Below are 24,833 nucleotides of genomic sequence, written 5' to 3'. Positions count from 1 at the left end.
TTGTTTCAAATTTGCTACCTATTGAGAACCATAGAAGATTTTGTGTGGATAAAGGTCAAATCTGTTGGTAGAACTATACTTTCTAAATTACACTTGATGAATTGTCTGTGAATTTAGGAATCCCTAATGCCACACTTGGAGTTCCTGGATAGTGCAAATGTTTAATGTGCTGAGTGGCTATCCAAAAGGCTGGAGGTTCAAGCCCACCAACAGGTGCCTCAGAAAAAAAGATCTAGCAATCTACTTCCAAAAAGTCATCTGGTGGGAACTCTGTGGAGCACAATTCTATTGTGACACACATGGAGCCACTATGAGTCAGAATAGACATGACAGCAACCAGTTCATTGAATGCTACATTTGCACAGAAAATCTGAAGCTGACAGCCAACATAGAAACAGTTGCTAGAGAAACTGAATGTGATGAAAGGAAATATAAATATCCTTTATTAACTCATTTTTATCACATGCAATAGGACTTTCCCACTGTGTGATTACGGGAAGGGGTAAGGAGTGCCCTCGTGGTGTAGCGGTTAAGAGCACAACTGATAACCAAAAGGTCTATGGTTCAAATCCACCAGTCACTCCTTGGAAACCCTGTGGGGAGTTCTACTCTGTCCAATAGTGTCACTATGGGTCAGAACTTCCTCGATGGAAATGGATTTTTTGTTTGTTTGTTTGTTTTTGTTTTTTAAGGACAGACATGAGCAGTTAGCATAGAAAATAGACTTGAATTGTACTAATATTTTGTACAAATCACCTGAGGACCTGATGCTTGGTTCCCACTCTAGAGGTTTTGCAGTGAGGCCAAGGAATCTGCATTGTTAGCATGCATGTCAGGCAACTGTGCTGCAAATTGGTTCTCATGACAATTGTAGAAATGCTGGTAGAGCTGAATCCTCTTAGATGCTGATATTGAAAGAAAAAACTACTCTCACCATGTCACCTATATAGTGGCATTTCAGGGGATTTGGTTTCATTTGGTATAGGTGAAGCCCTATTAAAATAAGACATAGATTTGCAGTGTTTGTTGGAGTGAGGGAAAAAGCCTTCAAAAACTCATAATTGGCTGAGCATCATCTGTGTACGTGGCGTCACATTAGGTATCAAGGGATTAATGTATATTCCTCATTTCTATTAGGCTCTTCAAATGGCAAATCTAAATATCAGCTTTCATGCTAGAGTTGTATGTTAGTTCAGAAAAAAGAAAACCACATGAATTTCAAACTACTTACCTCCCCATATAGCACATAAAATCCTCCAAATCTAAGTTTGATCTATTATCAGAAAATAAGTTAGATTTTTACATAAGAAAATTCTATGTTGTAAAAATTTTAAGTGTGTAGTTGCCAATCCATGTATTTCTAACTCTGAGATTTCAGTCATGAAACAAAAGGTAGGATGAAGTCTCTTGTAAACAACTATAATCTTGGAAATGTTGAAAAAAAAAAAGGTGTTAAAGAGAAAAGTTTATCCTTGACCATGCCCTTTCCAACCACTTCCTAACTCCAAAGCACACCTCGAGAAATTATTGGGTATTATTCATTAAAATCATTAAGCCAACAGATGCTGAGAGAAAGAATCTGCCTTGTGAAGATTAAAGTTTGAATTTTCATGAGCCCATTGGCTTCCTTTAAAGGTTCTTCCATGAAGACACTATCCTGCCATCATCTGCACAACAGTGTCGCCTCTTGGCTTTGCTTCATGTTGACTGTGTGACTGCCAGCCAGTTACTTGGCCTCTCTGAGGATCAGGGTCCGTATCTTTAAATGTGGATCTAAGAATGCCTACCTGAATAAAACAAAATAAAAATAAAATAAAAAAACCACTGCCATCAAGTCAACTCGGTCTCATAGCAACCCTATAGGACAAAGTAGAACTGCTTTATTTGGTTTCCAACGAGCCCCTGGTGGATTCGAACTGCCAACCTTTTGGTTAGCAGCCATAGCTCTTTACCACTACACTTCCAGGGTTTCTTTCCAAAAGCCCACCTAGGAGAGTATATTAGAGCAAATGAGATAACTTTAGTGGACCTGTCCTGTAGATTGCTGCATCTCAGTTGTGATCATTAAATCTGATATTTTCTATGATAGAGTGAACATTTAATTTTGCAAAAAGGAAGGAAGGAAGAAAGAAAGGATGCGGGAGGGAGGAAGGAAAGAAAAGAAAGAGAAAAGGAAGTGAGGATGAAATTATTTACTTAATTTGGAGTCTTCTTAAAAAGAAGTTAAGAAAACATATTATATATTATCACTGTAGTCAACACACGGGTTTTAGTCAGAGAAAGTCACATCAAAATTCTGACTCAGCCCCTTAGTAGCCTTGTGTCTTTGGGCAAGTTATTTAAAGCCTTGAAGCCTGGGCTCCTCATTTGTAAAATAAGACTTACACAGAGATACTATGAGAATTTTTAGGAGAAAAAAATATAAACTACTTAGTATAAGGTCTGTGCAACAATAAGCCCTTGGTCTGTGGTAGTTGTTATAAATATCATTATCTCATTATTACAATTATTATTCATTAACAAAATGGAACCGGTAAAAGCCATTACTTGTTCATTTATAAGCAAACTTTTTTGATACGAGTCCATTACATTTGCAAAAGATCAAATTACATGATCTTGGCCTTCTGATAGAACAACTATCAGCCTCAAAATTAACCTCTAAACTGTTTTCCAGGCCATTGGAGGCTAGTCATACAATATTTGACTCCTAAGTCCCATAATGATTGTCATCTTTGCTGAGAATTCGTACTAGCCAAATTGGAGACAAGGCATATCAGTCACGAAGTCAGCAAATCCTCCATTCTTTTGAGTAAGAAGGTGGGCACAAAATTAACACTTACAGATTAAATCACAGGGAAATAACCGTACATGAAGAATTATTTTTAATTCTGGTTAAATGTGGGCCTTGCATGCTCTTAACGAGATTTAAAAAAAAAAAAATGCATATAGACTTAACTCAATAATTTAATAATTACTAATTATTCAGTAATAAAAGACTTACGCATGATATTTAAATTAGAAAACAGATATACAAATCACACATTACGAGCCAAGTCTCTCTTTGAATGATCCTTTAGAAATAATCAAGATTTTTCTCTACAAACTACTTCCAAAGAGAAGAGAGAGGAAAGTGTGACGCTCATCTTTTCTGTATAACTAAAATACCCAGGTGTGCTGGGGGATGGGAACAAGAAAATGGATGTGGATGGTTCTGTTGTTTCAGACCCTTAGTAATGGTTTTCGGGGAGAGAAGGCATTGGGAGTGTCTGCTCCTCAGCCTGACCTTGTTATTCCCAGCACGTGTTACCAAGAGTTAGGGGCAGCTCCTTTCTCAGAATGACTCCAGTATTCAGAGGATTCTGAACTCAACATTGGTCTTAGGTTTCGTAACGTAATCACTAACCTAGGAACCTCTAATTCATTCAAACTCAGTCATATATACAACATTTATTTTTTTGTTTTTGGAAAGATGACTTTCTACCAAGACTGTAAGGTCTAATTTCACAAATATTTCCTTTGTTAGGCACATATATCATTATCGAATGCCTGTTATGGGTTGAATTCTGTCCGCCTTAAAGTTATATTGCAGTCCTAACACCTGATCCCTCTGAATGTGACATTGTTTGGAAATGGGCTCTTTGAAGATATTATAAGTTAACATGATGCCCTGCTGGAATAGGTGAGTCATACTCCAATATGAGTGCCTCCATATAAAAGAAGAAAACAGACACAGAAAGACATGTAGTAGCGAAGGGAACAGAGCCTTGTAATGATGACGTTATGATGAGACTGCAATCCAAGGAATGCCAAAGGTTACCAGAAGCTGAAAGAGACAATAAAGAATCTCCCCTAGAAAGTTCAGAGAGTACATGGCCCAGCTGACACCCTGAATTAGTAATTTTAGACTACAGAATGGTGAGACGCTAAGTTTATGTTGTTGAAAGCCACATCCTTTGTGATAATTTGTTAAGGCAGCACTAGGAAACTACTACAATGTCCCATGATGTAGGTGTCTTAGCCCCAAAAGCCTTGGAACTAATTATACCTACCTCATGGGGTATCCTGTTATGAGTCACAAAGATAACAAGAGACAGAAACTGTGGAGAAGGGGGCCTGGAGATCTAGCATGACCCATATCAATGTTCTTTCTCCAGATACCAAAGAAAAACTGAATGGGAGCCAGGCAGATCTCTGTTCTAAAGAATGGTATGATCTAGCAGAAGAAATGTACTCCTACAGCACCAAATGAGATGGAGAAATCTGTATATACATATGATAAGATCACAAATAAAATGCTGTGAGTGGGGAGTACTGGTTAAAGAAAGAAGAGGTTGTATCTGCTTGGAGCAGTGAGGAGAGATTTCATGGGAGGGTGGTTTTTAAAATGCACTTAATGGATTCTGATGGGAACAAGAATAGGGGGTCTTCCAGAAGACTAGAGTAACATGAGGGAAATCTGCATGTGAGTACAAGAATAGCAAATTGTAGAATAAGGCTAGAACACAAGTTAGGAAACTTGGAAGAATGAACAATAGCAGACTGAAACATTTTTGTAGTAGTTCATTCTGTTGAAGAAGAGTTTCTAAGAGTTTTTCAGCAAGAGAAGCAATGAGATAAGAGCTGTGCTTTAGGAAGATTAACCTAGAGTTTTGTATACAAAGAAGTGGGTTAGAGGCAGACAGGAGGCTGGCAGACAGCTCAGAAGGCCTGTTAAAGATCTGAATGAGAATGGAAAGGGATAACAATGAAGGAGGGAATGGCCACAACTGTCTGTTTTTACCACTCTTTCGCCAGCACATAGCACAGTGCTGGCACTAAGTTGGTACTCAGTGTGGGAGGATGGAAGCAAAGGAGGAAGAGAGAGACAGAGTGTTGGAAGGAGGGAGAGAGAGAAAGGGGGAAGGAGAGAAAGTATGAGAGACATTTCCATTACGACTTTGAAAACTTGTGTGTAATATTCTCAACTCATAATTATGAAGCTCCCTCCCCCCAAAAAACTGTACATAAAAGCTGGTGAGATCCAAGTAAGATCTGTAGTCTAGTTAACTCTATTGTGCCAATGTCAACTGGTTTTGATAATGTACTATAGTTATATAAGATGTTTATATTGGATAAAAGTGGATGAAAGGAACATAAGACATCTCAGTATATTTTTTGTAACTTCTTGTAAGCCCGTAAATAGTTCAAAGTAAAAAAAGGTATAAAATAAATCAATGCAAGTTGTAAATAAGTTTATCCCCTTGTTCTAGCAGATGTCTGTCCTTGTACTTACTCTCTTTGGCAGTTTACCTGGCTGGGTTAGAACAGGGTGACCTGTGGGGTGAGGCTCTCTTGGTTAGGTACCCCAGGCTCTGGACATGTAACTTAATCTCTGAATTCCTCAAAAAAACTTTATTTCGCTAATCTTCAAAAAAAGTTGTGATTTTTTTTTTTGAGATATATCAAAGTTCCCAAGTTTTCCATTTCAGAATCTGTCCTATTCCATGACCCAGTGTATCAAAAATGCTAAAAATATTATCATCTTTATATTCAAATTTTCTACACCTGGCAGTTATATAAACTATAAAAATTCAGCATATTTTGCTCTTCAGTCCATACAAGACATTAATTCCATTATTTTCTATTTGCTTATAATTGTTATTATGAAATAGATCAGGCTCAGGGTAATCCTACTTAATGGGACAGCTTTCTAAACTTTTTTAAATAAAAGATTTTATTGAAGTAGTTGAATTTTGTCTTACAGCGCATCCATTATTATCCCATTATTCCATTTTTTAAAAGAGTTTCCAAGTGTATTTAGAGTAAAAGATGAATAAGAAGAAGACATTTTGGCATATTAATAATTCAGTAGCTGACATATTTCATCATTTAGTTTTATTGTTATACTAGAGGCTTGTATTATTATTTTAATTTTTAAAGAAATATCCAAACCATGTATATCTTTCTCTACAACTAATTTATGACACCTAGACAACTAGTGAATGCCTACTTGAGCTTTTCTTTCTTTCTCCTTCTCTCCCCTGCTTTATTTCACCATTTCATTACCTTTTTTTTTTTATCCATATTGTGTTGAACATTGGTGGCAACAAGCAAAACCAAACGTTCCAGAAAAAAGGTTGTGTCCATTACTGAGTTAAATTTAAAATTTTTACATAACCTGTGGAAAGAAAACCGGAGAATACATTTGAAATTTCATTTCATTTTAACCTCAAAACTGAAATGTAAACAATTATTCAAAATGAATGAATACTAGATTTCTTCAGAATATTTATACTGTGGAAGAAGAAATAAATTATGGTCCCTAGTTTTAAGTTTTCTCAAAACATATATGAAAATAATCCCATCCAGCATTTTTGAAACACTGTTCTTATCAAAATGTTGTGGTTGTTGTTAGTTGCCCTCCAGTCAGTTCCAATTCATGGCTACCCTATGTACAACAGAAGGAAACACTGACCTGTCCTGCACTATCTTCACAATCGTTATGCTTCAACCCATTGTTACAGCCAATGTATCAATCCGTCTCATTGAAGGTCTTCCTCTTTTTTGCTGACCCTCTACTTTACCAAGCATAATTTCCTTCTCCAGGGACTGATCCCTCCTGATAACACTTCCAAAGTATGTTAGATGTAGTGTAGCCATTTTTGCTTCTAAGGAGCAGTCTGGCTGTACTTCTTCCAAGACAGATTTGTTGGTTCTTTTGGCAGTCTATGTGATATTCAGTATTCTTCACCAACATCACACTTCAAAGGCATCAATTATTCTTTGATCGTCCTTAGTCATCATCCAGCTTTCGTTTGCATATGATGCCATTGGAAACACCATGGCTTGTGTCAGGCTCACCTTAGTCTTCACAGTGATGTCTTTGCTTTTCAACACTTTAAAGAGGACTATTGCAGCAGATTTGCCCAGTGCAAATCCTTGCACAGGTACAGAATCCCGTACAAAATCCTTACTCCAGATAGTGTATAAATGATAACTTTGAATTGTCTTTTAGAACAGATAATAGCAGAAATGGGAAATCAAAGATACACACTAAAGAGAAATGAATGATCCCATAGATTAAATAGACCTGTGAGATACAGTAGTTCCTGTAAACAACCAGGAATCATGTATAAGGAGATAGCTAAAGTAAATGCAAGAGTATTCACAAACACACAATGGCAAACATTTTTCAGTGATGGGTATTCTGGACAGTACTGGGTCAGTTTAGATCTGAGGGCTATTTTGCTGGAGGTGTCGAGGTGTGAGCAGTTCTGAGGACTGCAAATTACCTTGTGATCTTAGAAAAGTCAGTTAAGTTTCTAGGTATTAAGTTTTTAAAACTATAAAATGACAGAGTTAGAACTAGATGATCTCTTAGAGCTCTTCCACAAATTAAATTCTAGAGAAATGCCTTTACTCTGATTTTTCAAAGTTTGATGTTGACAGGTTAAAGTATCATTCAGATACTTACCAAGTACTAATATGGCATGTTTATATTTAACTGAGGCCTTTGTGTTGATTATTCACCACTTTTAAGATTATGAACCATTCTGGAGAACTTGATATTTAAAGAAATATAGAAAGTAAAGTCCATGTTTAACAACAAAGAGTGTAGAATATTGGAGGCAGAGCCAATATGGGCCTATAGACAGAAGGACCATGCTGTTCCTCTGCAGCAAAGACCCGAAAAACTAAGTAAAACAGATGCAAACATCAATCTTGGAACTCTAAGTACCAAATGAAGGAATAAAGAACTAGATAAAGCACTGAATGGAATAAGAAACTGACAGAGAACAGAGAATGAGGAGATCTATGTAGTGGAGGTCCCATACCAGTTAATGTGACTGAATTCCACATCTTGGGCTAAAGCTGGGAAAGAATTCAGACAGGGAGTACAGGAAGGCAACTTCATGCAGTCCCCAACAGGAGACAGAGCACCCGGAAACCAGGAATACATGCTTTCCCACTCTGATCCTTGTTTCTTCTATGCGGCATCTGCTGCTTTCCAACATGCCATGGTTGCTCAGCAGGAGAGACACTAACCGCTGCAGGGGTCCGTCCTGCCCCCACCAGCTGGCTCCTTCAGTGCCATTTTATGTTTGTTTGGTTTGGTTTGTATTTTAGTTTTTTTCTGCATGTTTTTGATTTTTTGGTTTGGCTTTTCTTTTTTTTTTTTTGGTTGCTTCTCTCTCTCTCCCTTCCTTCCTTTCCTTTCTCCTGCCCAGCTAACCCTGTGTGCAATCGCCTCCCCTTCTTACTTGGCTGTGATTTTTTGGTTTGTTTGCTTTGTTCTTTTTTTTTTGTTTGCTTGTTTTGTTTTTTGTTTATTTGTTTGCTTATATATATAGTCCACACATATATAGGCCATTTTTGTTGCTTCTCTTTCTCCCCTCCTTTCCTTTTTCTTCCCTCACCCCCGGCTGGACCCATGTGCCATACCATCCCCTTCTTGATGGGCTGCTATATTTTGGTTTGTTTCCTTTCTTCTTCTTCTTCTTTTTTTTTTTTTCTTTTCTTCCTTTTTTGTCTTTTTCTTCTCTCTCTCTCTCTCCTTTCCTTCTTTTCCTCCTGGAGGGGCTGTGCTACACAGTTCAGTTGAAGAGTCACTACACTTAGCCTCCCTGGGTCTGTGCTAGCATCACTGACCAGCTCCCTCAACACCATTTTATTTATTGGTTGACTGATTTTTTTTCTTTTTCTTATTGTTTCTTCCATCTCTCTCCCTTCCTTCCTTTCCATTCTCCCATCCACCAAGCCCTGTATGCAGCCCCCAACTTTTTGGTGGGCTGTGCTGTACTGCTCTGCTGGAGAGCCTCAGGCACATGGTTTCCCCGGATCTGTGCTGCCTCCACAGGCTAGCTCCCTCTGCATTGTATTTTATATTTTTGTTTATCTTTCTTCTTTTCCTTCTCCCTCCCAGGTAGGCCCTGCACTGCCTCTGTCCCTTCCTGAGGGGCTGTGCTGTGCCACACAGGGAAAGAGACAACAGCTCACCGCTACCCAAATTTTGCCCTGCCCCCATCGACTGGAACCCCCATCACCATATTTTGTTTTTATTTTCTTTAATTGTTCTTTGAAATTTTTTATTTGTTTGTTTGTTTCTTCTCTTTCTTTCCCCTCTTTTGTTTTCTTTCACCCACCCATCTAGATGCCTGCACCACCCATCTGCTTCTCCACAGGCTGAGCCACACCTCTCGGCTAGAGAGCCACCAGCACACAGCCTTGCCAGGTCTGCCTCTCCCCGACATGCCAAATCGTACCTCATTGCCATTTTATTTCCTTTTTTTATTTTTCTTTCTTTATTTTTTTAACTTCATTTTTTTTGCTTTTTTCACTTTTTTTTTGCTTTTGTTTCTCTTTTCTATCTCTTCTTTCACCTACCTACTTAGCTCTGCACATCACATCATCTCCTTTCCCTCCTGCCTATCCACATTGTGTGCTGGATGCCATGCCTCCAAACGATACCAGTGCATTCCCCTGGGTCCTACCACCTGGCACTCCCCCCCAGCACTGCCCCATCACCCCCAGTTCATGCCACCAACTACTCATCCCCACCCTTACCCTGCTGGAGCTGCCCTACTGCAACATAGCTGAGTGGACGGCCCTGTCCACTTGGACAAGGTGGTGACACATATCATACCCACAGGCAGGCAAATAACAAAACATACCAAGTCTGCCTGCCCAGATCTAACCTAATAAAACAAACAAAGAACAACCAAAAATAGGATTAAATAATCAAATCTAGAATCAATAAACAAAGGAAATAATTCCTGAAAGTCCAGGAGACAGAAGTCAGTGTCAAAACATATTTCAAAAAAAGAAGAGGATGGCTCCAGAAAGCAATCAGAATAAAGCCACTGATGAACTTCTGCTAGAAGAAAAAGTACTAGAACTACCTGATAAAGAATTCATAACAATAATATTCAGACAAAAATAAGGAAAAATTGACAAAATTATGGAAATGATAAACAAAACAATGGAAGAAATCAGGAAAATAGTGCAGGAACAAAATGTCAAATTAAATAAACAACTAGAAATCATATGAAAACAGAAATTAGAAATCCAAAGGATAAAAAAGAAGATTTCAGAAATGGACAGTGCAATAAAAGGTTTTAGGAGCAAATGTGAAACAATGGAAGGCAGAATCAGTGAAATTGAAGAGAAATCCTTGGATACCAGTTTGAGGAAAAATCAGAGAAAAATTAAGAAACCCTGAGAACAGTGTGGAATACAATCAAAAGCAAAAATTTGTGTATGATTCGATTTCCAGAACAGGAGGATAAAACAGAAAACACAGTTAGGATATTGAAGATTTGCTGACATAAAACTTCCCTGATAGCATGAAAGATGAACAGCCGACTATCCAAAAAGCTCAACGAAACCCACATAGGGTAGACTTCAAAGGAAAAACACCAAGACATATGATAATCACACTTGCTAAAACCAAAGACAAAGAAAAAATCCTAAGAGCAAGTTGAGAAAAATAAAATGTCACGTACAAAGGGGAAACAAAAAGACTAAGCTCTGATTACTCAGCAGGAACCATGCAGGCAAGAAAGCAATTGGATGACATATACACAGTCTTCAAAGAAAAAAAAAGACCAACCAAGAATAATATATCCTGCAATTCTCTCACTCAGATATGATGCAAAATCAGGACATTTTCAGATAAAGAGCAATTAAAGGAATATGTAAAAACCAACACAAAATTACAAGAATTATTAAAGGGAGTCCTTTGGTTAGAGAACAAACAACATCAGACAACAACCTAAACCTACACGAGACGACATCAGTCAGATACCAACCTAGATAATGAACTCTCAAGGATAAAACAAAAGTAAACAATCTACAACAAAAAACCAGTTGTTGATAAGTGACAAAAACTTCAGAACAATAAAAAGGGGAATAGATGGTGTAGATATAAGACTTTCAAAGGAGAATTAGTCAAGGTTTTATTAAGTAAACAAGACTGGTTTAAACTTAGGAAGATAGGGATAAATTTCAAGGTAACAACAAAGAAAGTTAACAAACCTACTTATTAAAATATATAAGAAAAACATAAAGTCTCAGTAAGCACAAAATCTACAAAAATGAAGAAACCAAAAAAATAGACAAATAAAAGGAATTCAGAACAAAAGAGTAAGAGGAACAAAGAACACATCAACAACACAAAAAAAGCACTACAAAATGACAGCAATAAACTCACACCTATCAATAATCACACTGAATGTAAATGGCTTAAATGCACTCATAAAGAGACAGGAAGTGACAGAATAGATAAAAATAACTGGACTCATCAATATACTCTCCATAAGAGACACATCTTAGAAATAAAAGTGTAAATTTCTCAAAAATCAAAGGGTAGGAAAAAATATATCAAGCAAATAGCAACAAAAAACAGCAGGAGTGGCAATACTAATCTCTGATAAAATAGACTTTAAAACAAAATCCGCCATAAAATACAAAGAAAGATATTATATTATGATTAAAAGACCAATCCGTTGTGATGACATAGCCATAATAAGTAACTACACACCAAATGACAGGGCTCCAAAATACATAAAACAAGCTCTAACAGCGCTGAAAAGAAAAATTGACAGTTCCACAATAATAGTAGGAGACATCAACATAGCATTATTGGTAAAGAACAGAACATCTAGAAGGCAACTCAATAAAGATACAGAAGATCTAAGGTCACAACCAACCAACTTGACTCAGAGACATAATTAGAACACTCCACTCAACAACTACAAAGTACACAGTCTTTTCTAACACACATATGGAACATTCTCCAGAACAGGCCATATCTTAGGCCACAACAAAATCCAAAACATTTGGATAATACAAAGTATCTTCTCTGATCATAATGTCATTAAACAGAAATTAATAACAGGAAAAGCAAGGAAAAAATCAAATACATGGAAAATGAATAACATACTGCTTAAAAACCCCTAGGTAATAGAAGAAATCAAAGATGAGATCAACAAATGCCTAGAATCAAACAAGAATGAAAACAAATTATACAAAAACCTTTGGGAAACAGCAAAGGCAGTGCTCAGAGGTCAATTTACAGCAACAGATGTGCACATCAAAAGACATGAAAGAGACAAAATGAAAACAATAGCTACACAACTCAAAGAAATAGAGAACAGCAAAAGAAGCCCAGAGCCACCAGAAGAAAGGAAATAATAAAGATCAGAACAGAAACAAATTAAATAGAGAACACAATAACAATAGAAAGAATCAACAAGACTAAAAGTTGGTTCTTTAAAGGATCAACAAAATTGACAAACCATTGGCCAAAATTACAAAAGAAAAACTGTCGGGGATGCAAATAACCCAAATAAGAAATGAAATGGGGGACATTACAGCAGACTCAACTGAAATAAAAAGGATCATAACAGAGTACTATGAAAAACTATGCTCCAACAAATATGAAAACCTAGAGCAAATGGACAAATTTCTAAAACCACACTATCCACCCAAACTAAAACAAACTGAAGTTGAAAATCTGAACAGACTCATAACAAGAGAAGAGATTGAAAAGTTTAAAAAAAAAAATATTAATAAAACTCCTAACCAAAAAAAAAAGCCCTGGCGAAGATGTCTTCACTGAAGAATTCTACCAAAAATTCAAAGAAGAGCTTACACTAGTACTTCTCAAATTATTTCAGAACATAGAAAATGAAGGGATACTTCCAAATTCATTCTATGAAGCCAGCATAACCCTGATACCAAAACCAGGCATAGACATTGCAAAAAAAGAAAATTACAGATCTATATCTCTCAGGAATATAGATGCAAAAATTCACAACAAAATACTAGCCAATAGAATTCAGCATCATATCAAAAAAATAATACATAATACACCACAACCAAGTGGGATTCAAACCAGGTATGCAAGAATGGTTCAACCTTAAGAAAATCAATCAATGTAATCCACCACATAAATAAAAGAATAGAATCAAATGATCATCTTTATTGACACAGAAAAGGCATTCATCATAGTCCAAGACCTGTTCCTGATAAAAACTCTGAATAAGGTAGGTATAAAAGGGAAAGTTCTCAACTTAAAAAAGGACATCTATACAAAACCAACAACCAACATCATTCTTAATGGAGAGAGGCTGAAAATATTCCCCTTGAGAATATAAACAAGACAAGGATGCCTTTTATCACAATTCCTATATAACATTGTGACCCTCGTTGAGGGTCTTCCTCTTTTTTGCTGACCCTCTACTTTACCAAGCATGATGTCCTTCTCCAGGGGATGATCCTTCCTGATAATACATCCATGGTGTATTAGACGTAATCTTGCCATTCTTCTTCTAAGGACCATTCTGGTTGTACTTCTCCCAAGATAGATTTCTTCATTCTTTTGGAAGTCCATTGTATATTCAATATTCTTAGCCAACACCAGAGTTCAAAGGCATCAATTCTCTTTATTCATTGTCCAGTTTTGTATGGATACGAGGCGATTGAAAACACTCAGCTTGGGTCACGTGCACCTTAGTCTTCAAGGTGACATTTTTGATTTTCAAAACTTTAAAAAGGTCTTTTGCAGCAGATTTGCCCAATGCAATGAGTCCTTTGATTTCTTCACTGCTACGTACATGGGTGTTGATTGTGGATACAAGTATAATGAAATCCTTGACAACTTCAATCTTTTCTAAATTTATCAAGATGTTGCTTATTGGTCCAGTTTTGGGGATTTTTGTTTACATTATGTTGAGGTGTAATCCATACTGAAGGCTGTGGTCTTTGACCATCATCATTAAGTATTTCAAGTCCTCTTCACTTTCAGCAAGCAAGGTTATATCCACAGCATAACGCATAGATTGTTACTGAGTATTCCCCCAATCCTGATGCCCTGTTCTTCTTCATATAGTCTAGCTTCTCAGATTATTTGCTCAGCATAGAGATTGAATACGTACGGTGAAATTAATCAACCCTGAAACACACTTTTCCTAACTTTAAACTGCACGGTATCCCCTTGTTCTGTTCTAACGACTACCTCGTGATCTATGTACAGGTTCCTCATGAGCTCAAATAAGTGTTCAGTAATTTTCATTCTTTGAAATGTTATCCATAGTTTATTTTGATCCACACAGTCGAATGCCTTTGCATGGTCAGCACAACACAGGTAAACATCTTCCTGGTATTCTCTGCTTTCAGTCAAGATCCAACTGAAATCAGCAATGATATCCCTGGTTTCACATCCTCTTCTGAATCTGGCTTGAATTTCTGGCGGTTCTCTGTCCATATACTGCTATAGCAGCTTTTGAATGACCTTCAGTAAAATTTTACATGCATGTGATATTAATGATTTTGTTTGATAATTTCCACATTCTACTACATCAGCTTTCTTGGGGATAGGCATAAAATACTAAGGACTAAATCTAACCAGGGATGTAAAAGACCTATACCAAGAAAACTACAAAATATATTACTGCAAGAAACCAAAAGAGACCTACATAAATGGAAAAACATATCATGCTCATGCATAGGTAGACTTAACATAGTGAAAATGTGAATTCTCCCCAGAGTAGTCTACAAATACAATGCAATCTCGATCCAAATACCAACAGCATTCTTTAAAGAGATGGAAAAACTAATCTTTAACTTTATGTGCAAAAGAAAGAGGCCCTGTATAAGTAAAGCATTATTGAAGTAGAAGAATAAAGTAGGACTTGCACTAACTGACCTAAGAACCTACTATACAGCTATGGTAGTCAAAACAGCCTGGTATAGGTACAGTGACAGACACCTTGACCAATGGAACAGAATTGAGGACCCAGATGTAAATCCATTCACCTAGGGTCACCTGATCTTCAACAAAGGCCCAAAGTCCATCAAATAAGGAACACAAAATGTTTTTAACGAATGGTGCAGGCAAACTAGATGTCCATCTGCCAAAAAAATGGAACAGGAACCAATCCTCACACCATATGCAAAATGTAATTCAAAATGGATCAAAGATCTAAATATAAAACCCAAAACTATAAAGATCATAGAAAAAAAAAAGGGGGTCAATACTAGAAACCCTAATACAAGTCATTAACAGGATACAAACCATAACAATGCACAAACACCAGAAGATAAGCTGAATAACTGGGATCTTCTAAAAATTAAACACGTATGCTCATCAAAAGACTTCTCCAAAAGAGTAAAAGAGAACCTACAGATCGGGAAAAAAAATTTGGCTATTACAAACCTGACAAATGTCTAATTTCTAAAATCTACAGGAAAATCCAAAACCTTTACAACAAAAAGACAAATAATCCAATTAAAATAGGGGCAAAGGATATGAACAGACACTTCACCAGAGAAGACATTCAAGCGTGTAAAAGATACATGAAGAAAACGCTCATGATCAGTAACCATTAGAGAAAGGCAAACCAAAACTACAGTGAGATACAGCAACTTTGCTGCCACAAATCAACAACAGCAACAACAACAAAAAAAAAAAAGACAGAAAATAGCAAATGTTGGAGAGGCTGCTGGGAGATTGGAATACTTATGCACTGCTGGTGGGAATGCAAAATGATACAACCATTTTGGAAAATGATATGGCACTTCCTTAAAAAGCTGGAAATAGAAATACCTTATAATCCATAAACCTCACTCTTAGTAATGTATCCTAGAGAAATAAGAGCAGTCGCACTAATAGACATATGCACACCCATGTTCATTGCAGCATTATTCACAATAGAAACAGATGGAAACAACCTAGGTGCCATCAACAGATGAAATGACAAAGAAACCATGGTACATATACGCAATGAAATACTAACCAATAATAAAGAACAGTGATGAATCTGCAAAGCATCTCCCAACACTAAATAGACAATAAATATGTGGTAACTTTTTTGAAGAGTAAGAGAGTAGAAAATACTGGGGAAGCCAGCACATACTGTCCAAGGCAAGGTCCTGGAAGCCCAATAGACACATCCAAACTCCGAGGGAACAAATTGCTGGGCTGATGGCAGTGGGTACCATGGTCTGGAGGAACATCTAGCTCAACTGGCATAATATAGTTTATAAATAAAATGTTCTACATTCTAATTTGCTGAGTAGCATCTGGGGTCTTAAAAGCTTGTAAGCAGCCATCTTAGATTCTCCACTGGTCTCACCCCATCTGGAACAAGCGAGAATGAAGAAAACCAAAGCACAAGGGAAAAATTAGTCCAAAGAACTAATGGACCACAATTAACACAGCTTCCACCACACTGAGTCCAGCACAACTAGATGGTAGTATGTAGGTTCTCTTTTTACTCTTTTGGTGAAGCCTTTGATGAGCATAAATGTTTAATTTTTAGAAGATCCCAGTTATCTAGTGTCTTAGTTATCTAGTGCTGCTATAGCAAGTGGATAGCTTCAACAAAGAGAAATTTTTTCTCTCACAGTCTAGTAGGTTACAAGTCCAAATTCAGGGCGTCAGCTCCAAGAGAAGGCTTTCTCTGTTGGCTCTGGAGGAAAGTCCTTGTCATCAGACTTCTCCTGTTCTGGGAACATCTCAGTGCAGTGACTTCCGGTCCAAAGGATGCCCTCTGCTCCCGCCACTGCCTTCTTGGTGGTATGAGGTCCCCAAGTCTCTCTGCTTGCTTGTCTCTTTTATATCTCAAAACTGACTGGCTTAAGACACTATCTAATCTTATAGATTTCATCAATATAACTGCCACTTATCCATCTTACTACATCATAGTGATAGAATATACAACACATAGGGAAATCACATTAGATGACAAAATGGTAGACAATCATAAAATACTGGGAATCATGACCTAGCCAAGTTGACACATATTTTGGGGGGACACAATTCAATCTAGCTTATCTTTTGGCTTTTGTGTATTGTTAGTTATGGTTTGTATCCTATTAATACCTTGTATTAGGGCCTCTAGCATTGATCCTATTCTTTCTTCTGTGATCTTTGTAATTGTTCGTTTTATATTTATCCTAGAGAAATAAGAGCTATCACTCATATAGACATATGCACACCCTTGTCCATTACAGCATTGCCCACAATAGCAAAAAGATGGAGACAACCTAGATGTCCATCAACAGTGGAATGGATAAAGGAACTACGGTGCATACACACAGTGGAATGTTATGCAATGATAAAGAACAATGATGATCTGTGAATCATCTCACAACATGGATGAATCTGGAGGTTATTATGCTGAGTGAAATAAGTCAATCACAAAAGGACAAATATTGTGTGAAAACTCATGAAAAGGTTTACACACATACAGAAACAATCTTTGATGGTTATGAGGGAGAAGAGGGGTGGGAAAAGAAAAACACTAACTAGACAATAGATAAATGGTAACTTTGGTGAACGGTAAGACAGTACACAATTCTGAGGATGTTAGTGCAACTTGACCAAGCAAAGATCATAGAAGCTTCACAGACACATCTAAACTCCATGAGGGACTGAATTAATGGGCTGAGGCCTGGGGAACATGATCTTGAGGTACATCTAGTTCTATGGGGATAATATAGTTTATAAAGTAAATGTTTTACATCTCACTTTGGTGAGTAGCATCTGAGGTCTGAAAAGCTTGTGAGCAGACATCTAAGATACTCCACTGGTCTCACCCTGTCTGAAGCAAGGGAGAATGAAGAAAACATACACAAGGGAAAGATTAGTCCAAAGGACTATGACAACTACCACAGCCTTCACCAGACTGATTCAAGCACAATTGATTGTGCCCGGCTACAACAGCTAACTGCTCTGACAGGGATCACAATAGAGGGTCCCAGACAGGGCTGCAGAAAAATGTAGTACAAAATGTTAACTCATTTAAAAAAAAAAATGAGACTAAATGGACACACAAGCCCAGGGACAAGGACAAGATGGCAAGAGGGGACAGAACAACTAATAATGGGGAACCTAAGTTTGAGAAGGGGAGAGTGTTGACATGTAGTGGGGTTGGCAACCAATGTCACAAAACAAAATGTACCTCAATTTTTAAATGAGAAGCTAGTTTGCTCTGTAGACCTTCATCTACAGTATAAGTAAGAAATAAAAATTAAAAAAGTAAAAATGGAAAAAAAATAAAATGCAAAAAAAGCAAAAATAAAATAAAATGTCATTTACATATTTAAAAAAATAGAACGTAGCATACTGACAGAGTTTTGCACTTTTAAATATCAGGCATCACTCCCACAGCTATTCATAGAAATGTATCTAGACTAGGAAATCGTGTGAAATGAAATTAAATGTATAATACATGACTATAAAATAATGTGTCTGCTTTCAAAATAAACACAATTAAGTTGTTGGCAAAGAATATTTAATATACCGCGGACTGCCAAAATAAAGAAAAATTTGTCATGGAAGAAGTACAGCGAGAATGCTCCTTATATGCAAGAATGGGAAGACTTCATCTCACTTACTTTGGACATGTTATCAGGAGGGACCAGTCCTGGAGAAGGACATCATACTCAGTAAGTAGAGGGTCAGCAAAAAAGAGGAAGACCCTCAGTGAGCTAGATTGACACAGCGGCTGCAACAATGGGCTCAAGCATGACAAAGATTGTGAGAATGGCATAGGACCAGGTAGTGTTTCCTTCTGTTGTACATAGGGTCACTATGAGTCGGAACTGACTCGACAGCACCTAATAACAGCAAAAAATTTAACTTAATAATAATGAAGTTAATATGACTCTTAAAGTAGATAGGGTAAGTACTGATAAATGGGAAAAAAATTTAAGGAAAATGCACTTTACTTCATCTGTTTTATAAAATGACCGAACTAAAACTTGTGACCACATCAGCAAATCTATTGACCCAAATCTCTATTTAAAAATTTCTGGTATGCCACTTTAGTATGTGTCTGTTCTCTACAAGGGAGATTTATGTATCCTTCCACACGGAATTGATTTGGGCCAGAAAAAGATTTCACTCGAGCACAATTTTCATATTTCCTGGGTCAGCACAATCTCATAGAATAGATAGTGGTCCAAGATGGATGGTCCAAAATCTCCAAGAACCTGAATAAGGACTTTGGGAAATGGATCTTCTTCATTTGAGACTTCCATCATTCAATAACCTCCCCACTCCTAAATTCTTGTAGAAAAAAAGTCATTTCTAGAACAAAGATTGAAGCTGAATTTGATACTTTCTTTTGATGAGTGATATTCTATAGTCAGACATAGAAAATATCTTCTACATTTTCACAATTCACATGTTTCCTCCTAGCCTAACCAAGTGGCTGAGCCAACAGTGTGGGCCTATAGAAAATACTCCCTGGCTTTTCTATGTTTGAATTCTGACTGGAAAAGAACAGCAAAGCCTATAAATAATTGCTCACTGAGGGGTACAGACTGCAGGTTCCAGGGAACTGAGAGAAGAGGGAGATGCTTGGAGCTATACAATGCAGTTAGCATGGTTATTGGTCCTGGTCAAGTGTGACCCAGGTGCCTGGTGAGAGAGTATGTTCAGACCTCACATCTAACACTTTCTTGCAGAGAGATATTTAGGCTAGCTACCTTACTCCTCAAGAGTCATCGCTGGCACAGTGGTACAATTCTCGCCTTCCATGCGGAAGACCTGGATTCAAATCCTGGCTGATACACCTCATGTACAACCACCACCTGTCTGTCAGTGAGGGTTTGTGAGTTGCTATGATGCTGAAAAGGTTTCAGTGGAGCTTACAGTCTAAACATACTAGGAAGGAAGTCCTGGTTACCTACTTCCAAAAACAGGCAATGAAAATCCTATGGATCACAACAGTATGATTGGCAAACAATCAGGGGATGGAGGAGGAGCAGGCAACTTTGCATTCCATTGTGCATAGGGTTGCCAGGAGTCAGGGGACTAATAACAGCAGCTACCAACAAAAACAACAACCTCACTTCTCCAAGCCTCCTTGTCCTTGGCTTTATAGCAGGAAGGAGAAGAGTAGCTCCCTCACAGAGTTGTTGTGAAGATGGCTTATTAGCACAGCGCTGAGCATACAGTTGTCGGCTATTGCTTTAGGCAGGAGGTAGGATTTAATCAAGGTTTTATGTTGGGTAGGATCTGTGTGGGATGAAAAGAAAGAAGGTTCCAGAATGGGGAGCAACGTGTGAACAAAGCCAGAGGCAGAAATGAGATGAAGTGTAGAGAATAACTGCTGAAATTTTCAATCTTTTTACCAATTGTACTAAGAAGACACAAAACTTACATAATGAATATTTTGTGCATTTAACCAGTGGAAGAATACAGATCCCAAATCCTGTTCCCCTGGAGATTCTGATTCAGCAAGTTTAGGGAGAGAAACACAGCCAGAATACTCCTTAGAATTGAATGTGAAGAGACTTCATTTTGCTTAATGTGTGCATGTCATCAGGACAGACCAATCTCTGGAGAAGAACGTTATGTTTGTTCAAAAAGAGGGTTGGTGATACAAAGGAAGACCCTCAAGGATATAGACTGACACAGTGACTACAATAATGATTGTGAAGTTGGCACAGGACTGGGTTGAGCTTCATTCTGTTATACACAGAGTCACTGTAAGTAGGAACAAATTCTAGGCACCTAACAAAAACAAAAGGGAGAGACCAAGGAATCTGTATATGAAGAAACACTACATGTATTTTGGGTCATGTAGATTACACTAAGCTTACTAATCATAACACTCAAGCTATCCCATGAGTCTATGAAAACATATTTTAATATAATTGTTGGACCCTAACTTTTTTAAGTTTAAGTAACTCAAAAAGAACTTCCATCACTACCATGGAAATCTCTACTCCAGATGTGAAACAACCATGATTTCCTTATTGCTTGTTGCAGCTGTTGTAGGTGCCATCCAGTAGGTTCATTGTTACCCTACATACCAAAGAATGAAACACTGCCCAGTCCTGCGCCATCATCACAATCGTTATGCTTGAGCTCATTGTTGCAGGCACTGTGTCAACCCATCTTGGTGAGGGTCTTCCTCTTTTTCCCTGACCTTCTACTTTACTAAGCATGATGTCTTTCACAAGGGACTGATCTCTTCTGATAACATGTCTAAAGTATGTAACAGAAAGTTTCACCATCCTTGCTTCTAATAAGCATTCTGGCTGTACTTCTTCAAAGACAGATTTGTTCCTTTTTCTGGCAGTCCAGTGTGTATTCAATATTACCAACACCGTAATTCAAAGACAACAATTCTTCTTTGGTCTTCCTTATTCATTGTGCAGCTTTCACATGTATATAAGGCGATTGAAAACACCATGGCTTGGGTCAGGTGCATCTTAGTTTTTAATGTGACATCTTTGTTTTTTAACACTCTAAAGATATCTTTTGCAGCAGATTTGCCCAAAGAAATGCAATGCATGTAAGAAAATAACATTAATGGTGTAACTTCAAGTAAATAAAAGACTATATTTAGGCAGACTACCTCAAACACAAAGCAATCCACTTACATGAAATCACTTTCAAGCTTACTGTAGTATTTCGGAAGTTTCAGCATCTCCACAACTTGATCATAAGCCTCTTTCACTGCTTTCAAACATTCCTTGTTATGAGTGCCCAGAGAATTCTGAACTCCTTCAAGGTACTCTAAGAATGTGGAAAAAAATTGATGCATTTAGTATAATTTAATTGTAACCATTTATAAAATATAATTCTTTAAACTGTGCAATTACCTCAGTCTTATGACAAAGTTAAGAAACTTCAAGATTAAAGGATTTTGTCAGAATGCCGAGAAAAGTCACTAGTAACTGCAAATTCTGTTCTAATAATGAACTAGGACGTAGTTTTACCATTTACAAGAGGTTTGGGGAGAGATGCCTGAATTTTACACCTTTCAGAATTATTGGATCAGATAAGATTCTATCAAGGCTACAAAAACCAAAACTGTTTACATTTGAAAAGTTCAAAAATTAAAGGAAATTTTACAAGGAATGTATCTCTTGGGGGGGGGGTGGGAGAGTTTTTTCTTTTTGCAAGAAAAATTTAATTAAGTAGAAATTTTGTATTTTACTCATTTTAATGGGAACATGTATGCAGAAGCCCAAATTGCCAACGAAGAGTTTTTTCCACCTGGAGAAATCCTAACACCATTAATTATAAATGTTTTATCACAAAGTCAGGTAGCAGGAAAGAAAATTGAAAGACAACTTCATAATAGGAAAGCTTTATTCTTCAAAAAAGTGATCTTCCTTTACTTCTTTGGAAATAGTTAAATCATGATTTCTTTCACTATCAAATCAACTGCTAAGACTTATCACCTCATTTCCACCCATTAAGAAGCTATGGCCAGTTATATAGCTGCAAATATGGATACTAGCTCTTGGGAGCTTAGGAACCTCTTATGGAACCCTGTCATATGGGAAGGCAGAAAGACTCAAGTTGCAGGACGCTATGTTATTGGGCCATGCTTGATTAAGCGATCACTAACTTACAGATATTTTTGTCATTTTATACATATACGCATATATATACCATAAAAACCAAACCAGTTACAGCCAAGTCAATTCCAACTCATGGTGACCTCATGTGTTTTACAGTAGAACTGTGCTCTATAGGGTTCTCAAAGGCTGATTTTTCAGAAGTAGATCACCAGACCTTTCTTCCAAGGTGCTTCTGGGTGTACTTGAACCTCCAAACTTTCAGTTATCAGCCCAGAGTGTTACTGTTTGTGCTACCCAAGGACTCCCATTTATAGATAGACTCACCATAAAAATTAACCTTTGCTAGCATTGGTGCGCTGCTGCCCACTGCTGCAGCAAACAGGTCAGGGTGTTTTATTCTTGACCACACTGCAAGGGAGCCGCCATAAGAGCCACCAAATACAACCCATTTATTTCTGGTGAGCCCTGCTGTCTTTGCTACTTTAGTTCGGAAGTTGACAATGTCAGCCAAGGCTTGCCTGCTGCTGAGGTAGCGGAGACTGGCAGTACTCAGATCTCTGCAATTAAAGCAAAAAAACACTCTGTGACAATAAAGTAGAAAATGTGAAGATTAACATCAGCTGGAGTATAAAGTAAAAATGAATATTATGAAAACGTGTTGAGTATATCAGGTCCAATTTGAAATTTTAATTAGCATAAACCTGATTGACAGTGACACATAAATGCAGGAACTAGCAATAATTGCCAGCATTTGTCTCACTTTAGTTCTTTCATTTCCTCTTGTCACCTACTCTGAAGGAACTTCAAATGCCTGTCCCCACCCATGTGGTGACCTTTCTCCATACACTGAACTGAAGCACAGCTATCACATTATTACCCTGACTCAGAGAGGAGCCCATTTTTCAAATGGCTAAATTGTCAGTGATTTAATTGTTTGCAAGGCATTAAGAAAACACATAGTTAATTATACTGATGGTATTTTCCATACTTTCGCCTTTGCTGCTACATCTAGACAAACTACTATTTGAACCTAAGTTTCTCAGTCATAAGAAAACTAAGTAAAATTTTTGTAAGTTATTTTTCAATCATATTTCCTTCATTAGTTTCCTATAATCCTGGGATGTTTTTATCCCTTATTGCTGAAGGAAAAACTCTCCCTCCTCTTGCATGATGCTATAACTAGCTGATCATGAATTTCAAAGTAGACAAAGGGCATAGAATATTCACAAAAAAAAAAAAAAAAACACATGTAGCTAGCAAATACATGAAAACATTTAGCCCTATCTATTATCAAAGCAACACAAATATCAGTATCTTTCCCCTCCTATCAAACTGGTAAGATTTATTTTAGTACTCAGTGTTGGCATGGATGTGACTAGGCAGCCCCTCTCCGGTATCACTTGTGGAAGTATCTGCTAGTAGAATCATTCAGAAAGCAATTTGTGCTCATAGAAAAAACACTTCAGGAGACAAAACGTATAACTTGGTTCAGCAATTCTCCTACTAAGAAGCTACAGAAAAACCTGCTAATTTTCCCCTTATGTTCACTCTCGCTTTTATCTTTAGGTAATCAAAGTCCTGAATTTCATCTGGGTGCATGGCTGCCCAGAATAAACACTGCATATACCAGCCACCCTTCCAGCCAGATGTGGACTAACTGAGTAAGATCGTGAGCAAATGAGATGTAACTGGAAAACTGTAGGTAAGATTTATTGCAATATCTAATCATAGAATTCAACCCACTTTCTAAGAGCAAATCATCAGATCCTTATACTTTCCCCCTAATTGCTCAAAATCCAAATTCTATTGTAGGTTCTTTCTAATACATTCTTACTAAAATGTACCACATGAAGTTAATTTGGATAGCAAAGAAGTTATTTGCCATAGTTAATTGCAAAAACACAAGTGATTCCATTCATGAATAACAATTACTTCCTTTGAGAGATTAATAAAGAAATCCTGCACTTAAAATTATTTATAGATTATCATAGCATCATTAACACAAACACACACAAATCAAAGTTTCTAATGAACAAATGTAGAATGGATAGAAATATTGGAGTGTCACAACATTACCAAAAGTTAAGTGAAATGCAAGTCAAAAATCACATTTGTGGAATCACTGCTAGAAAAAAGCCTGTGAAACTTGCAATAATTATTAGTCTGTCATGTGAAAGGTACCAAGAATTATGACTCTTATAGTAAATGTATCTCTTCACTGACACTTCTCACATTCTCAGGGTTATAAGAAGCAATTCTTATTTCTTATTTTAATGATAATAAAAGATTCAAATATTAAATTGGATTTTTCAGAACTTTTTCTTAAGGAAATTTTTTTACTATAGTTGAAAAAGAATCATATTACAGACTGGGAAAAAAATTTTGGACAGCGTAAGTCAAACAAAGGTCTAATCTCCATAATTTACAAGCAAATCCAACGCGTCTACAACAAAAAGACAAATAATCCTATTAAAAAATGGGCAAAGGAAATGAACAGACACTTCACCAAAGAAGACATTCAA

At 37.1% G+C, this 24,833-nt stretch overlaps 1 protein-coding gene across 1 annotated transcript in view; it reads right to left on the bottom strand.

Moving 5' to 3' along the window:
* The window catches only part of LOC101359661 (putative serine protease K12H4.7), an 84,732-nt gene that overhangs the window by 9,868 nt on the left and 50,031 nt on the right, over nucleotides 1–24,833 (bottom strand). Inside the window, exons 3-7 of the mRNA XM_023740122.1 lie at nucleotides 22,636–22,868; nucleotides 21,382–21,517; nucleotides 6,046–6,157; nucleotides 1,731–1,787; nucleotides 1,232–1,273 (exon numbers count right to left, since the gene is read on the bottom strand). Of these exons, the coding sequence (XP_023595890.1) occupies nucleotides 1,232–1,273; nucleotides 1,731–1,787; nucleotides 6,046–6,157; nucleotides 21,382–21,517; nucleotides 22,636–22,868 (580 nt within the window). The remainder of the gene's footprint in view (nucleotides 1–1,231; nucleotides 1,274–1,730; nucleotides 1,788–6,045; nucleotides 6,158–21,381; nucleotides 21,518–22,635; nucleotides 22,869–24,833) is intronic.

This window comes from Trichechus manatus, unplaced genomic scaffold, assembly GCF_000243295.1.
Source record: "Trichechus manatus latirostris isolate Lorelei unplaced genomic scaffold, TriManLat1.0 scaffold00147, whole genome shotgun sequence".
NCBI classification, from domain to species: Eukaryota; Metazoa; Chordata; class Mammalia; order Sirenia; family Trichechidae; genus Trichechus; species Trichechus manatus.
Note: the sequence above shows the minus strand (reverse complement) of the source record. Positions and strands in the feature narration are given on the sequence as shown.